This window comes from Dryobates pubescens, chromosome 21 (assembly GCF_014839835.1).
Source record: "Dryobates pubescens isolate bDryPub1 chromosome 21, bDryPub1.pri, whole genome shotgun sequence".
NCBI lineage: Eukaryota > Metazoa > Chordata > Aves > Piciformes > Picidae > Dryobates > Dryobates pubescens.
In genome coordinates, this window is record NC_071632.1 from 16110113 (window position 1) to 16126684 (window position 16572).

At 41.8% G+C, this 16572-nt stretch overlaps 1 protein-coding gene across 1 annotated transcript in view; it reads right to left on the bottom strand.

The window, feature by feature from the left end:
• Positions 1-481: 481 nt before the first annotated feature.
• LOC104297844 (sodium channel protein type 5 subunit alpha) overlaps positions 482-16572 on the bottom strand; it is a 222074-nt gene continuing 205983 nt past the window's right edge. The window contains exons 24-29 of the mRNA XM_054171205.1: positions 14810-15091; positions 8245-8298; positions 7790-7927; positions 6956-7060; positions 6032-6302; positions 482-2416 (exon numbers count right to left, since the gene is read on the bottom strand). Coding sequence (XP_054027180.1) covers positions 1182-2416; positions 6032-6302; positions 6956-7060; positions 7790-7927; positions 8245-8298; positions 14810-15091 — 2085 coding nt within the window. The 3' untranslated portion in view covers positions 482-1181. The remainder of the gene's footprint in view (positions 2417-6031; positions 6303-6955; positions 7061-7789; positions 7928-8244; positions 8299-14809; positions 15092-16572) is intronic.

Here is a 16572-nt window from a genome sequence, read left to right on the forward strand (position 1 = left end):
AATTCCCCTCCCACCTTCTTGATCACACTGTCACAGCTGTTCTACACAGTCCAATTGGCGTTGTTTTTAGCAATAGTAGTAGTAGTAGGAATAGTAGTGGTAGCAACAGTATTTTTGGAGTAATATTGTCGCACAGTTTCCTACAAGGCTGCTTAGCTCAGCATTCCTGGGGAAAACATAACCTGTCCCACCACCTTAAGAGAAACTTGGCCAGCGCAGAGGGTGCGTTGGAGCGCTACACACAAACGTGATGCACACTACTGCTACGGTGAGTTGGGTTGTGGTTCGATTCAAAGCAGATTCTTGAAACATACTAAAAAATTAGTGCTTTTATTAACAGTTTTACAAACAGAATCCATTACTGTCTAGTTTCCTGAAGAATAGAACAAGCCATTTCTCTCATTGCTTTGACATCACTTCCTCCTCTTGTTTAATTTTAACTTTATTTTTCCTGTGTTTCTGCTGATGAGCAGTGGCAAGTCCCAAGAGGGAGGATTTAGTGTAAATAACAGTTAAAGGGTTGCTAATTTGATAGTTTGCTTTGCAACAGCTCTCCTCCTCAAGCGATGGGGATCCTGTAAGCTCCTATTACATTGACTCAGCGTTCACCATGAAGAGTGTAAGGATCATTAATTTCCATGGAAAAAGAGACCTTGGGTTTTGTTTTGTGTTTTTTTCTTTTTCTTTTAAGTAAAAAAATATCAAATATAATAAATTTATGAAAGACCATTCACAACATATACAGTAAGTGTTACATTTTGCTACAGCAGCTGTGATATTTTTTTTTCTTTTCTTTTTAGAATGCAAGGTCATACATTGCCATAAGTAAACACACTAATATGAGTAAGACCTTAAATGAATGTATACAGCCAGGCTTTATCTGTGGATAGATATACACGGTGTTTACTGTTTTACAGTCTAGCATAGCTTTATTCACACCGTTGATATAACAGCTGTGACCCTGCAAAGATTCTTCCTGTGCATATACAAATATAAATAGTCAGCCAAGTCAAAAAGAGCAGGGTCAAAGGTTATATGACTTATTAGACTCCTGTAGTTAAGAGTAAAAACTCCATTGTTTCTTTTGCAACTAATTTTTAATAAGAAGGCTGCTTCAATTTGTTGTGTAGTTACAGCTTTACATTCTGTAAACAATATTTTAAAGCATTCTAAACAAACATTTAAACAATTGACTCCTTATCCTTGTCGGGCGAGAGAAGACAATCTATAGCCTCATCACTTTTGCTTGAGTCTGTCATCTTCAGCTGGAGATTATCACTCGTACCTCTGGTGACACTGTCGTAGGATGGAGGGAAAGACGTGGAGGACACAGTTTCTGATTTGTCTATTGGCCTGCCGTAGTTTTCGTTCATCATGAACGCAATAAGCCCCTCCTTCTCGGGTGCATCATCCTCCAGGATGCTGTTCTCAAAAGTTCTGTGCCGGTACAAGTACGACGCCTGCTTCATTGAGCGCCGGAACAAATGTCTCCTGTAGGCTCGTTGGATGACAATGGCCGAGACCTCTTCTTGTTTCCTTCTGAGAGTTGTTGTAATAGGTTCGTAAGAGATCTTAGACGGATTTGCCGCCATGAACTTTTCTTCCATCTGTATTTTAAGGGCATCCATCTCTCCGGATTCTCCTAGCACCCTTTTTGTAAAAGCAAACAAAATATCCAAGCAATGGATCCTGTCTCCGCTGACCATGGGCAGGTCCATTGCTATGAGTTTGATTTTGTTTGGTTTCGCTATACGCAAAGGTTCTGACAGTGCATCTGCAAAGTCTGAAAGTGCAGAATACTCAATAAACTGAGTGGCTTCAGGGTCAAACTTCTCCCAGATTTCATAGAACATATCAAAATCATCCTCGCTTAGAGGCTCTGTACTTTCCTCAGTGGCTACACTGAAGTTCTCTAAAATAATGGCTATATACATGTTTACAACAATAAGAAATGATATAATGATATAAGTAACGAAGAATAAAATCCCTACGGCAGGGCTTCCACAGTCTCCCTTTGAACCATTTGCATTTGGAAGGTTTGGGTCACAATATGGTGGTCCAGTGTTTAAAATAGGGTTGAGAAGACCATCCCAGCCAGCTGATGTTGTGATTTGGAAGAGACACAGCATGCTGTTAGCAAAGGTTTGGAAGTTGAACATGTCATCAATCCCATGCTCTTTCTTCACGTAGGCGAAATTAGCCATGCCAAAAATGGCATAAATGAACATGACCAGAAAGAGCAAGAGGCCAATGTTGAACAGAGCAGGCAGGGACATCATTAAGGCAAACAGGAGAGTTCGAATTCCTTTGGCTCCCCGGATGAGTCTTAGGATCCGGCCAATCCGAGCCAAGCGAATGACTCTGAAGAGTGTGGGAGAGAAGAAGTATTTCTGGATGATGTCAGAAAGTACAGTGCCTTAAAAAAAAGAGGAAAACAGCAAGTTAGAGCACTAGAAATAATTCCGGATTTCTCTTTAAAGCAGTCAGTCAAGATTATGGACAAAGTCAATGGGGAGTTCCCCAGACTGAGTGACCCATGAGAAAGAGAATGGCATTGCCATTAGTTTTTTCAAGCCCGTTTCATCCATGCAGATTTTGCTGAGACTATGAGCAAAGATGGTTCTGGTAGCAGCAGTATTACTAAGCCTGTCTCTTCGGAATGAGAAACCAGCATCAACTCAGATAGAACACAGATATCTGCAGCTTTTGGCCATGATCCACCTGAGAAATGTATTGTGAGTGCATTATAGAATTTTTCTGGTATGACAATATTTTTGTAAAGCATTGGCAAGTCAACACTGAAATGCTGATGTGTTGGGTCTGTTTTTCTGAGCCACCACCAGAATGGTGCAGGTGTCTACTGGAAATCTGCTTGGCTGTTTATTTGCTTATAATTATCCTTTTTTTGGTGGTCTGGGAGGGAATTAAGGTCTAAGATGGTACTAGCAAAGAAATAAGTTTGCATCCCTGTAGCTAAACTTTTCCTGAAGTAACAGAGCAGCTTGGTCTAGATTGTCTAATCCAACAGTCCCTGTTTTCATTGAGCTGTGTTGAGTTAACGTCTCCCAGTCCAGCCTGGAAGGAGGCTCACTGGCATGATTCAAGTCCCCTGACACTGAAACCACCTGGTTGGTCATGGAGCAGGAAGTGCTATGACTGATGTGACAGCTCTGGTTAACTGGCTGCTGTAGGCATACCCAGAGAAGCCAGCACCAAGGTCCTGATGACAGATGTGTGGTAGTGGTGCTCCCTGAATGACTCCAATTTGTGAAATCCAGGTGGTTTAAGGCTCCCAAAGTACAGACTGCTCTCAGGGCAACAGAGATCTCCTGCACTGGGAGGTTCCCCAGAGAGAATTCAGAGCAACAGGAGCGTCAAAGAGAAGATGTCTCTGTTATCCTAACATGACAATTCATGCACCTATTCCCTCCTTCAAAATGCAAACTTTTTCTGAAGAGCCAAATTTTGAGTTCCTTCTGCTTGCTGGTCACTTGATAATCTTCCGTTTGCTACTTTATTTCCAACTTCAATGAAAACTCTTGGCAGGATTTCAGATTCTCATTAGAACTGCACTTCTGTAGCACCTAACATAGGGCCTCTGGTTGGGGCTGTAGAACAGCAAAAGGCACAAATTAACAACAAAACTGCATCTTTCTGTTTCATCTTTTGAACACCTGAGGTTGTGGAGCTCTAGTGTCAACAGAGCTGAGAACAGCCCAACTCACTGCACCTGCCCAAACAGTCCCTGCAGGACATTTCATACCATTGTAATAAAAAGCAGATAGCAAACCAATAGCAATTCACATGTCCTTTTTCATGTGGCTTGTTGAATTCTCTGGTTTTGGCTGTTATGTAGAAATGGGGTTAAGTGTCTGGTGCCAGTTCTCTACATTTTATCAGCAGGAATCATTAAGTGTATATTGAAACCAATACATTGTTTGATTAAACCTTCTAATTTTGCTGATCACAGAAGTTATTGTTAGGCATTATTATGTTGTTTTCACAGAATCACAGAATTAACCAGGTTGGAAAAGACCTTCAAGATCATCAAGATCATCAAGTCCAACCCAGCACCATCTAATCAAATAAATCATGGCACTAAGTGCCTCATCTGGACTTATATTAGACACTTCCAGGGACAGTGACTCTACCACCTCCCTGGGCAGCCCATTCCAATGGCCAATCACTCCTTCTGTGAAGAATATCTTCCTAACATCCAATCTGAATATACCCATTTCTATTTATTTTTCCATTCCCCCTAGTCCTATCATTACCTGACACCTTAAAGTCCCTCACCTGCCCCATTTTCCCCCTTTTTCCCCTCAAATCCCAGAGCACCTGGGCTCTATTGGAGTCTCCTCCCACCCCAGGTGTGGCCACTTGACCCTCCCCACCCACTCCCCTTTATAATCACGACCAGGAAAGGCAGGAGCCCTAAGCTGAGCCCATTTGGGCTGGAGGATCCTCCTCTCATCGCTGGTGAGTGCCCATGGTGCACACTGGGTGATGGTGGTGGTGACAACAAAGGCCGGGGGGCCTGGTGGCCCCCCGGTTAGCTAGGAACAACACTTGATTGCTACTCCAATGTCATTCACGGGTGCTGGCTGGGCTTCCTTGATGGTGCTGAGCTCCTCTGTGTGGTATGTTGGCTGGTGAGGGTCTTGCCCCCAGCTTTGGGATGGGTGCAAAAATGGTAGGGGGTGGAGCAGGTTGTGTTATGGTGACACTAAACCAAAATATTTCTAGGGCCCAATTCTCTGAGTTCATAGGATCACAGAATGTTTTGGGTTGGAAGGGACTTCCAAAGATCATTGAGTCTAACCCTCCTGCTAGAGCAGGACTGCAGAATCTAGCACAGGTCACATAGGAACACAACCAGATGGGTCTTGAAAGTCTCCAGAGAAGACTCCACAACCTCTTTGGGGAGGCTGTTAAAGTGTTCTGTGACCCTTGCAGTGAAGAAGTTCCTCTTTATGTTGAGGTGGAACCTCTTGTGCTTGTCCTATCACAGGGTGCAACTGAGCAGAGCCTGTCCCCTTCCTCCTAACACCCAGCTCTCAGATATTTATAAACATTTATTAAATCCCTTCTCAGTCATCTTCAGATTAAAAATCCCCAGGTCTCTCAGCCTCTCCTCACAGGGCAGTGCTTCAGTCCCTTAATCATCCTGGTAGCTCTCTGCTGGACTCTCTTGACTAGATCCCTGTCCCTCTTGAACAGGGGAGCCCAAAACTGGATGCAATATTCCAGGTGTGGTCTTACCAGGGCAGAGTAGAGGGGGAGGAGAACCTCCCTCAATCTGCTGTAGATGCTTCTCTTAATGCACCCCAGGATACCATTTGCCCTCTTGGCCCCAAAGGCATGTTGCTGACCCATGGATAGCTTGTTATTACACCAGGACTCCCAGGTCCCTCTCCACGGGGCTGCTGAGTTGTAACTCAGTCTTTAACTTTGTCTAATCACAGAATCACCAATGTTGGTAGAGACCTCAAAGATCATCAAGTCCAACATGTCACCACAGACCTCAGAACTAAACCATGGCACCAAGTGTCACATCCAATCCCCTCTTGAATACCTCCAGGGATGATGACTCCACCACCTCCCTGGGCAGCACAGTCCAATGGCTAACGATTCTGTGAAGAACTTTTTCCTCACCTCCAGCCTAAACTTCCCCTGGCACAGCTTGAGACTGTGTCTTCTTGTTCTGGTGCTGGTTGCCTGGCAGAAGAGACCAACCCCCTCCTGGCTACAACTACCCTTCAGGTAGTTGTAGAGAACAATAAGGTCTCCCCTGAGCCTCCTCTTTTCCAGGCTAAACAATCCCAGCTCCCTCAGCCTTTCCTTGTAGGACTGTGCTCAAGGCCTCTCCTCAGCCTTGCTGCCCTTCTCTGGACATGTTCAAGTGTCTCAATCCCCTTCTTAAACTGAAGGGCCCAGACCTGGACACAGTACTCAAGGTGTGGCCTAACCAGTCAATTTTATGTCTGGCTTTTCAACTTTGGAACTTGATTGAAAATCCATGTTCACCTACCTACAATAGACAGAATCACAACAACAAAGTCAAATATATTCCAGCCATTGGTGAAGTAGTAGTGTCGTAGGGCCAGCATTTTGAAGATGCACTCCCCAGTGAAGATGGCAACAAAAAGCATGTTGATTTTGTGGAGGATGTTCACTTTTTCTTGACTTTGGTCATCCGTTTCCACCATCATGGTAATCATGTTAAGGCAGATGAGAATCATGATGGAGACATCAAAGGCTTGTTTTGAGACAACATCAAAAATAAAACCTTGGTATTTGTTCTGGAGGAAAGGAGAAGATTTAGTTAGGAAATTTGAACCATGTCGGTACGATTACATCAATGACTCTGATTGATCAGAAAGTAGTGGAAAATAGACAATGTACTGCTTCTGATTAGAACTTCATAAACTTAAAGATAATGATGAATGGTTATATGGCAGAGTTTTCAAACCCCATTAAGTCCTAATGCTTCTTGAAATTTGTGGGGGGGAAAAAAAAGACCCTGGAATGGGGCCATGAATTCATTCACTGCAGGCATGCAGCCACTGGTATACGTACATCTGGCTTGTATTCAACATTGCAGAACAGTGGAAATGTTGTACCACAGGTTGATGGACATGCCAATGTTATCCAAAATCAAAACATCTGAACACTAAGTGGCCTTCATCTGGGAGAGATCACCCTTTCTACACTGGAAGGTTGAACTGCATTTATTCTATTAAGTAAATGTTCAGTTCATAGAATTAACAAGGTTGGAAAAGACCTCAAAGATCATCAAGTCCAATCTGCCACCCAACGCCTCATGATTACTAGACCATGGGACCAAGTGCCATGTCCAGTCCCCTCTTGAACACCTTCAGGGATGGTGACTCCACCACCACTCTCAGTGAAGAACTTTCTCACACAAAGATCAACTGAATGATGCCATTCTTACCAGTGGCCTTGGGATTGGCTTTTGAGGTTTTTTAGATCCCAGCTTTTTCATTGCATTATAATACTTTTTCTGTTCTTCTGTCATAAAGATGTCCTGGCCACCTAAGTATAGGGTGAGAACAAAGCTATTATTTTTGGTGAAAAGGATGCCATTGACCTCATCTACAGTTCAGGGCTGCATGCTCTTCTGTTTTCTTATTTCGTTTTGTTGCTGTTTTCATCAAAACAGCTGAAGAGCCTGAGGAGATGCAGTGCTAGGAGCTCTGCTTATTGCATGGTGGCAAAGGGCAGGAGACACAGAGCAGTGCAGGCAACCAAGGAGGAGCAAGAGCCAGATTATGCCTACACTTGAGGTAGGTCTGGGGTGAGAGGGGAAAACATAAGACTCCCAGCTCTTTGTTTGTAGTCCACAAAGCAGTGAGAAGTGCAGTTCTCAGACCATGCTGCTTCTTCCTGACCCAGGCAGGGAGGTGATGGGTTGAGGAGAACAGGCTGCACTGCTCTGAGGGACAGTGGTGGTTGTGCGTGAAGGACGCTGAGGTGGTCTGTGCTCCTGTGGCAGAGTTTGTGCTCAAGATCCCATCTGCTTGGAGATGCTTCCCTGCTTTCTGTGGGGAATACCATCCCCCAGCCTGTGCTATCATGATGCTCAGACTGTGGGGACATTAGGAGCTGCTACAACTGCGCTGTTGTGAGAGTTCTGCAAGGAGGTTTCTTTGGCTGTTCTGTCAGTGCTGATCTTGAGGCTAATGTGGCAAAGCCACTGCTTCTAAATTGCTCCCTTGCCCAGGTCTCTACAGTAATCAGCGTGATGTGTACCACATGCACTACTTATCTTTTTCTTTTGTTGGTTAAAATTGTCAATGATGACACCAATGAAGAGGTTCAATGTGAAGAAAGACCCAAAGATGATGAAAATCACAAAGTACAGGTACATGTATAAATTATATTCCCATTCAGGCTGCTCCTCACACTGCAAAGGGAAAAGGGAACAATGACACCATCTCTACACACATCAAAATATTAACACAGTTGAAATAGTCTATGGCAATAAAGATTACAAAACAGGAAAAAGATAAATGAGTTGTGTAAAAATGAGAACTACGTATCTTTTGATCTCAGGGTCAGTATGTTTTGGAAAGAGCTGCAAAAATAAAAGGGGTCTGCAAATGTCTTATCCAGGGTAAGACAGGGACTGGCAACCTGCATGTATTTTGTTGTTGGAACACAACAACAATGCCCCAAGAGTCAGTGGAAAAAGAAATGCTTAATTTCCTTGTGGTGACCTACCTCTCGTGAATCCACTGCTGCATACATAATATCCATCCATCCTTTAAATGTGGCCTGAAAGAATAATACACACCACAAAATACATAATTAGGCATATTAAATAAGTACATCTTGAAATGATTATATCATCTCTGTGATGCCTTTGCAAAAGGCAATGCCGAGCATGTTCTTCAGTTAATGAATTGCCTCTCTGGTAAAGCCCTATGAATCCATGAGTTTATGTCCAATTAGATACTGAAAACTGTTCCAGAATGGTTTTCTCCTGGGTTCTCTCATTCATGTTTTCTGATTTTTCTGCACTTGTAGAGATCAAACAGATGTTCTAAAAAGATATTTTTAAAAGGAGGAAAAAAACTCATGATGATGAAATGTTTGGGAATTCTTATCTTGAAAATGTTAACTAGTGAAGAGATGTGGCTACACAGGACAACTCGGAGCGCTGTCCTGCACAAGTTTCTGACCAGGTAAGATGGATCCCATCCATATCACTTGTTGATACTGATGAGCAGTGACTGTGTTGTAGGATCTCACTGAAGCCTGGGTTGTGCCTTCTTTTAAACAGGGTAAATCAAATCAAAGTTAAACCCAGGGAGACACATACCACAGATGACTTAGCAGGAGCAAAAGCAATCAACCCCTGCCTATGAACCTGGCCTTGGAAACTCAGTCTGCTTTACTCTTCAGATTTGATTTCTTTTTTTAAACCAGGGATTTTAGTTTATTTTTAATTGCTTAAACAAGGAGGGGTTCCATAGAAATCTCTTGCCTGCAGTGGAGAAAGGGCTGTCACAACACTCCTGTGAGAAACGTGTGGAAGTGATTTTTACTATTCTCTAGCAAAACTGTGACTCTTTGCTCTCAATATATGCCTCATTAGCCACACCTGATGTCAAACCTACCTGACATTAGGTCTGGCTATGGCCTAAGCCATGTTGCCTTTGTATTATTTCTCTGCAATTGTTTCTCTTTTGACTTCTGACCCATTTAGACTTACCCTGGATTTAAACTCAGCATGAGCAGACTGTGAGGCATTTTTAGATTTATTAATTTAATCAGATTTACACTAGCATGCATCAAAGACCCACACCAAATATTTTTTTTCTGTATCCTTCTGACACTTAGGTTGAATTTCTCCTGGTCAGCAGGCACACAGTTCCAGATAAAGCTAATAGGAATTTCTCCAGTAGTTCCTAGGAGAAATCCAGGGTGTGTTTTTGTTGTTGTTGAAGTAGGGACCACCCAGCAGTCCTAGAAAGGCTTCATTATACACTCTTGGTTATTAAATTAAATCCTGGAAATAATGCTGCCTTCTTATTTCCCTCTGAAGGCTACAGAGCCAAAGGAAAATGTCCAAGAGGTCAACCATATGTACTTCCATGAGAAATATAAATATTGTTTGCAAGGTCACATTTGTTATTATCTACTGGCTGAAAGAGATTACCCCCTCCCCCCCAAATCAGAACCCATCAGAAAATCTATTCCACCCTACTCAGTGTTAGAAAACATTTCAGATGTAAAGTGTTTACAGGAATGATCAGCAGCTTCATTGAAGCAAATAATTATTGGAACCTGTCATGCTGATCCTCCTTAGATGTTCTCATATTTTCCTTTTTGGCTGTTCTCTTTCTAATCTGATGGAAGATTTTTTCCTGTGTCATTACAGATTCCAGCTCACAGTGCTATTCAGGAAGTGGGGACAGCATGAAACTAGAAATCCTTCCCCTATGGCACAAAATGATATGGTCTTAGCCTATAGTTTTCTCCCACCTGGGAGAAAATACTTTCTATTGAGTAGCTACTTGATGTATACCACAGGCATGACTCTCCCACAAGGCACATGGTCTATGGTGATAACAGATGATGAAGCGATCTGACAAAAATAAATATTAAGAGACTGAAGTACTATGATTTTTCTGCCTTTCCCAGTTGTCCAGAAATGAGAGACTAACAAATCCATGAGGCTTCTGGAAAGCTTCCCTAGACACTTAATCTACAGAGGGTAAAAGATACTGAGAATGAAAGAAATATAACCCTGGAGAAAGAAATTATTTATCTGGAATTAGTAACCACTTACAGTGTGGATAAGAAAGTGACAAAATCTTCATGGGAGTGTTTGTGATATTATCCTGCCTGGAAGCTATCCAGAGAAACATCATTTTCTACTGAAACTGTCATGTGATGAGATTTTCTACTGATAACAAAATGTAATCCCATCCCAGTATGAGTTTACTTGACTGGTGGTTGGATCTGTGATGAAATGAAATAAATTACTGGGGAGGAAGATAGGTGGGATGGCCCTAGCTGCCCTTTGATCATTTATTGTATAACCAAGTGGTGCCTTAAATAAAACAAGCTTTTAAATCTATGAGGTTGTTTGGTAATTCCTTTTTGTTTCCAGAAAAGGACTGCAACAGTGCAAGAAAATTGACTAGTTTTGGTGGCAGAAATACTGATCTTCTAATTTTTCTGAAATGCATCTTTTAGGCACTAGTTGGTAATAGAAGCTTCTGAAAGCCTCCAGTGCTCTAGCCAAACTACACATTAAAGTTGGCTATGCAGACTCCACTACCTGCTGGCTTTTCTGATGAACTTATAAGTCTGTTCAGTACGATCATAGCAGCAATTTTATACCCCACATTTGGTTTGTTTATTTTGTATTAAGATGATTTGCTTTCCACTGAGCATTGGACCCACCAGAGGCACTGTGCTGGGCTAGGTGGGCTCCAAGGGTACTGCCTCTGCTTTACATGAATAACCACTAGCAATTCCTCACGGAAATACTGCTTACTCCTCTTTTGATATATGGAGAGATCTACAGTGTTGCACCAATTTATGCTTTGTTCAGAAGCACAGATTGTTATTTCTTTTTTTTGCATTCACAGAGAAAACAAAATCTATCATTAGAGTTTAGAGAAGTGCAAGAGATCTTGTAACTCAGTGACTTCAGACACATGCTGCTGTCTCATGACCGTTCTCTGGCTGATTTATGATCTGAGTCATGACTTTGGACCTGGCATGAGGAGCTGATTTAACTTTATGGCTCCTGATTGCCCTGGGTCTAGGAGTGCTTCTGTTATCTTCTTCTTCCTTATCTGGAGTCCCAAAGTGACAAAGAGTTGTAGGACATGTTAGATGTTAAGTCTGTTTTAATTTTTCCAAGCCAGATGCTGCATGAGAGACCATTTGTTTTCTTGTTGTTCTTCGATAGATTGCTGGAATTTCAAGAGACAGTGCAAAAATAATATATGGAGGTGATCCTACCACGAAAGGGAGGTTCCTGCAAAGGAAATGCAAAACTCCTACTGGAAACTTAAAATAGGTCTTTGTTCAGCTCAAACACAGATCTATAGAACATAGGTGCTGTGATCTGCAAAGCAATTATGGGAATATAGAAAAAGCATTACTGAAGCACTGAGTTGTAGCAATAATTTTTTTCCTAATAGCTTTGGGTGTTAAACCCCCAGGAGAGTGAATCATCCTTCTTGCAAATGAAAAAGTCATGATAATGAAGATCTTCTCCTCCTCATGAATGAGGCATTTCTCTTGCGGAGACTGTCTCCTATTTTAGTAATGGGTTGTGAGCCATCCTGTTTTTCAGTGGGGGAAGCTTGAAACCTGACTGACCACTTCACACGAATTTTTTCTCAAAAACATTGAAGTGGCAATGCTTCAGAAAAGCATAAAATTAGAGTATCATTAAAGCTTGAAAAGATCTCAAAGATCATTGAGTCCAGCCATAAGATCCAGCTCCATCATGTTGTAAGGTAGGAAAAGAGCAAACAAGATTTGGGGAAAGTTTCATGTAGTTTTCAGCTACACTTCCAAAAAGTTTGCCTCTGGATGGTAGTAAGCCTTAAAGTTTTCATAGTGGCAACTTCTCATTTCTTTCAAAGATGCTGGAGAAGTGAAAACAGAACATTAGGAAAGCAGATTTGTTTAATGTTTAATTTCCCTTTCCAGACCATTCAGGCATCCAAAGGTAACACCAGAGTTTAAGGAGTGTGTTGCAGTAGCTGAAAATGTCAGCAGTCAAAAGACAAGTAGCACTTCAAAGCTCATATTCTGGATCCTGCAAGGTTGTAACTCAAATGCTTATCTCATCACTGCTACCCCCAGTGTGCACAAAGATGCATGGATGTTTCTGTCTCTTTAGGAGAGCTGAGCTGTTAACTGATCCCCTGCAATTCCTATAGCAGTTTGCTCATGAAATGTGACCCCATATGGAGGATATTTGGCAAAGGAGCGCTCGTAACAGACACTCTTGAGCTGGAGTCTGGCAAAGGAGATCCAGATGTTTGGGCCACTTCTCTGTGAGTGTCATCTTCACACTTTATTGCTTAAGACTATTGCTAGCAGCCAACATAAGAGCTCCAGGTGCGGGGTGAAAGTTGAAATCAGTCCTTAATGGCATCTGACTCTTGCCCTTTCCCCTGAAGGAGGGATCCAGCCCCTACTGTTGAAACTGAGCATGGTTTTAGGGCTCTCTTTTTTTGTGCCATAATCAGTTTGTCCAGCTTGCACAGACTCTATGTTCATAGCACTTCTTTTGTACTTCTGCAACTGAAAAACCTGCTTCTCTGCTACTTAATACAAGATCACAGGTTTAAAAGAAAGCTGCAGGGTCATCAAGCCCATTGTCAGCTGGAAACCAGTAATACCAGTACACCCCGTCATAAATGTCCTGAGATCCACCTTATGACTAGTTATACTTTTTTCCACCAGCACTGAGTCCCACTTGCTGAATGCAGACAGTATTACCAGTGCCAAGTGCCCAAGAACTAATACTGCAGCATAGTAAAAGAGGTTGCTTCAGGACACTTGTTAGGCAATGCCAATTTATGAAAAGTGGTAGATTTTCAGAAAGCTGCAACCCGAATCTTACAGAAGAAATGGTAAAGAAGTAAGTACTACACTGATGGAGTTTTTTCACCATGCTATGCATCTGTTATGTAGCTATGGATGAGAGCAGAAACTTCAGATAAGGTGCAGTACTTTAAACCTGGACATTTTTGCTCAGCTAGATTGGATGTTTAAATAAAAGACAAAGAAAGCAATATAGAGAAGAGAAAAATCTAATTAAAAATGTTCAGTGTGAATTAATCTACTCTGCATGGGTGAGCTGAATATCATAATTACATGCAAAAGATAAAAGCTCTTGCTCACATCAAGTTCAGCTTTTATGTCATGGAAAGAACCAAAAGTGGATATGCCCTTTCTGACCTTACTGCTTTCCAGTGGGTATGAAAGCAAAGACTTGCTGGACAGTGGTCAGATCTCAAACTCAAGTGCATGTACACCAGGAACAGAGTATATAAGAATATCCATTTCTACAAGAAAGGAAAGCTACTTTGTGAAGCTATTTTATACATCTGTGACAGAGAAACAAACAAAAGATCTAGAAGAAAGTAAACTTGCATCATGGAAAGCAGAAGGGCTGGTAGACCTGATGGGGACCTGTGAGGGGTTCATGTCATCTTGGAAGGGCAGGTGGGGGCCCAGGTGCGCCCCCCCACCAACAAATAACACCATCACTGGTGCTTCAAGAAAATAACCTCCCTGTCCAAGGATGATGTGAGTGACTTGCTTAATGCTGTATACATAAAATACAACACACAAACACTCCCAGTGCATATCCAGCCCTTGTCATCACTGGGCTTCAGAGCAAATTAGGAACAATTCAAGTGTCATTAATACTATTTCACATGAGGGCCCTATGGAATCAAAACACAAAACAGTTTGTCTAAAATCATTCAGCAGTCCAGTGGAAGAGCCTGGACAAGATGATTGAGTCTCATGTGGCTCTATCTATCAGGTTACGCTGCATCACAACACAGCAGATCTCAGTGAACACAGCACATGTTTCCATGTTATACATTTGCTGCTGCAAAAGATTGTAAAAGTGGCTTAGTTCTGTCTTTACATATCAAATATTGACATCAGCTTTAAGTTCAGAAGTCTCCTCTCTGATCTGCTCTCACCACCTTTCCAGAGAGACCAGGCTGCGGGGAGTTACAGCAATCTGATCATCATCACATTTCATAATTAGGGTGTATTTGACTCATTATCTTTAGCAGGTGGAAATGAGGGGAAGAACCAGAATGAGAGGCATTAGTGTCCTTCTTGAACATCTCCATGGAAGCTAAGCAGAGGATTTAATTTAAGGTATGTGAAGTCCCAGGCCATTGAGGAAGGCCAGTACAATCTGTCTGCATAAACAGTCCTTCTTGGGCCTTGACTTTTTGTTTCTGGAACTCAATTTTTCTCTGGATTACAATATTGACAAAACAAGTCTTTAATTCATCTCAACAGTCCAATCAGCTCCCAGAGAATTCTATTATCAATGCACCAGAAACTCAGATTAAAACCAGAAGCTTCCATAAATATCTCTAGGCCAAATTAATACTCTATGACTCATTTACACTTGAGGAAAGTGTAAATACCCATTCCCCTGCTGGGTAATGCTTGAAAACGCAGAAAATCATAGAGGTTAACCCAACCTTTTAAACTGATAATGTCAATAGGAACAAGTAACATTTCCCCATTAGTTTCTGGTGGTCACACTTACCACTTGTAGCAGAGCCAGGTACCCAGCACCAACATTATCGAAGTTGACTTTAACTTTTGTCCAGTAAAACGTGCCTGACACATTATAGAGTATACAGTCACTCATGTTGTTAATAATTTTGGAGTCTAAAGGCATATCTCCTTCTGTCTTATTAATGCACTTCCCAAACTTCCCAGCAAACAGGTTCACTCCCATGATGCTAAAGATGAGCCAGAAGATGAGGCAGACGAGAAGAACATTCATGATGGAAGGGATGGCTCCCACGAGGGCATTGACCACCACCTTAGGGGAAAAAGGAGAGGGGAAACCAGAATTCATGTCAGCAATTATATTGAGACTTGGCTAACAAGCAGGCAGATAACTACTAACACTACCTAAGGACCCAAGCCCCCCACTAATGCCTTCACACATGATACTTTTTTTTTGCCTTTTGGAACTGAAGGAATAATCTGTTTGCATCCCATCCATGGGCTGATATTTTTTTTGAAGGAACTCTCTTAATTCAACAGAAATCTGTGATGTTATCTTGACCTCTCAGAACCCACTGGGTAATACGCTTTAGTCAAACTATCTCTTGTATTCATACAATTAATTTGAAACAGCTAGGACAAAAAGACATTTCTGAAATCTTTTACTGAATTCTGGCCTCCATAGTCCCTGGGATATGAACTCTAGCTGTGATGAATTTTCCTTATTTAAATAATACCTGATTGAGGCACACTGTACTGAGCCAGCCTCCCTGTTTGATCAGTGTGCATGATTAAAACAGTGAGATCATTCTAATTTAACAACAAATGCATTCTTTTCTTTTCCTGAGACAAGTTCCTACAGACCATCACAGGGAAGGCTGTAAACCCCTGGGTAAAAACATACATAAAAATGGAGAGCAAAAGGAGCTTGTCAGTGGACACCATCCTGAAGCCATGCAAAAGAAATAAACCTCATACCTTCTACAGACCTTCTACAGCTGTTAGGTTTGAATGTAGCACCATAGCAGCAGTACATCAACCAGGCAAGATGCACATCATTTACTGTTTTGAGCACCAAGACACTTATGCATGCCAAGTGTTACACTGGAGTCACTTTTTGAGGGAAGAACACTATCATAAAATGTAGTTTCCCCCTTTCTGTGTCAACAAAGCTTCTCCAATTTTCACAGCTTTCGGAGATGCTTCTGTTGCACAGTTCAGGCAAAGCTGTGAGACGACATTGCTGCAGACACCAGCCCCACACTACACAAATTTGTCTCCATCTCTGTCTCATGCTTTGGAGATTAAAATCTGGTAGGCAGACACTAAGCTCTTCTCCATCTACATTTCTGAAATTGAGACAAGGTGATATTGATCCATACAAATTAAATTTTCTCCCAATATTGAATCTGATTATAGCAGATGTCAGCTCCTGTTTTCTCTTTTTCTAGTGGCCAATTTTCTGACAAGCTTCCAATGTAACATTTGTTTCCGCGTAATTTTTTACATCGCTGAGGAAGAAAAATACCCGGAAGAATAAAATGGGATTCATGCATGTACAGCAGCAGCTTCAGCTACAATATGCAATACAAAATTATGTAAATCTTCCAAACCCCAGTTTGATATTTTGTGATTTTATGAATGAAGCTAATTTTCACACAGGAAAAGCTGCTTGACCAATTTCTGGCCCCCCCTCCCCTTTTTCCCACCCCTCCCTTTTTTTTCTGTATAGTTCCATTCCTGATGGCTTTTCAATGTCTTCAGATTATTTTTTTTTTACATTTATATATATTT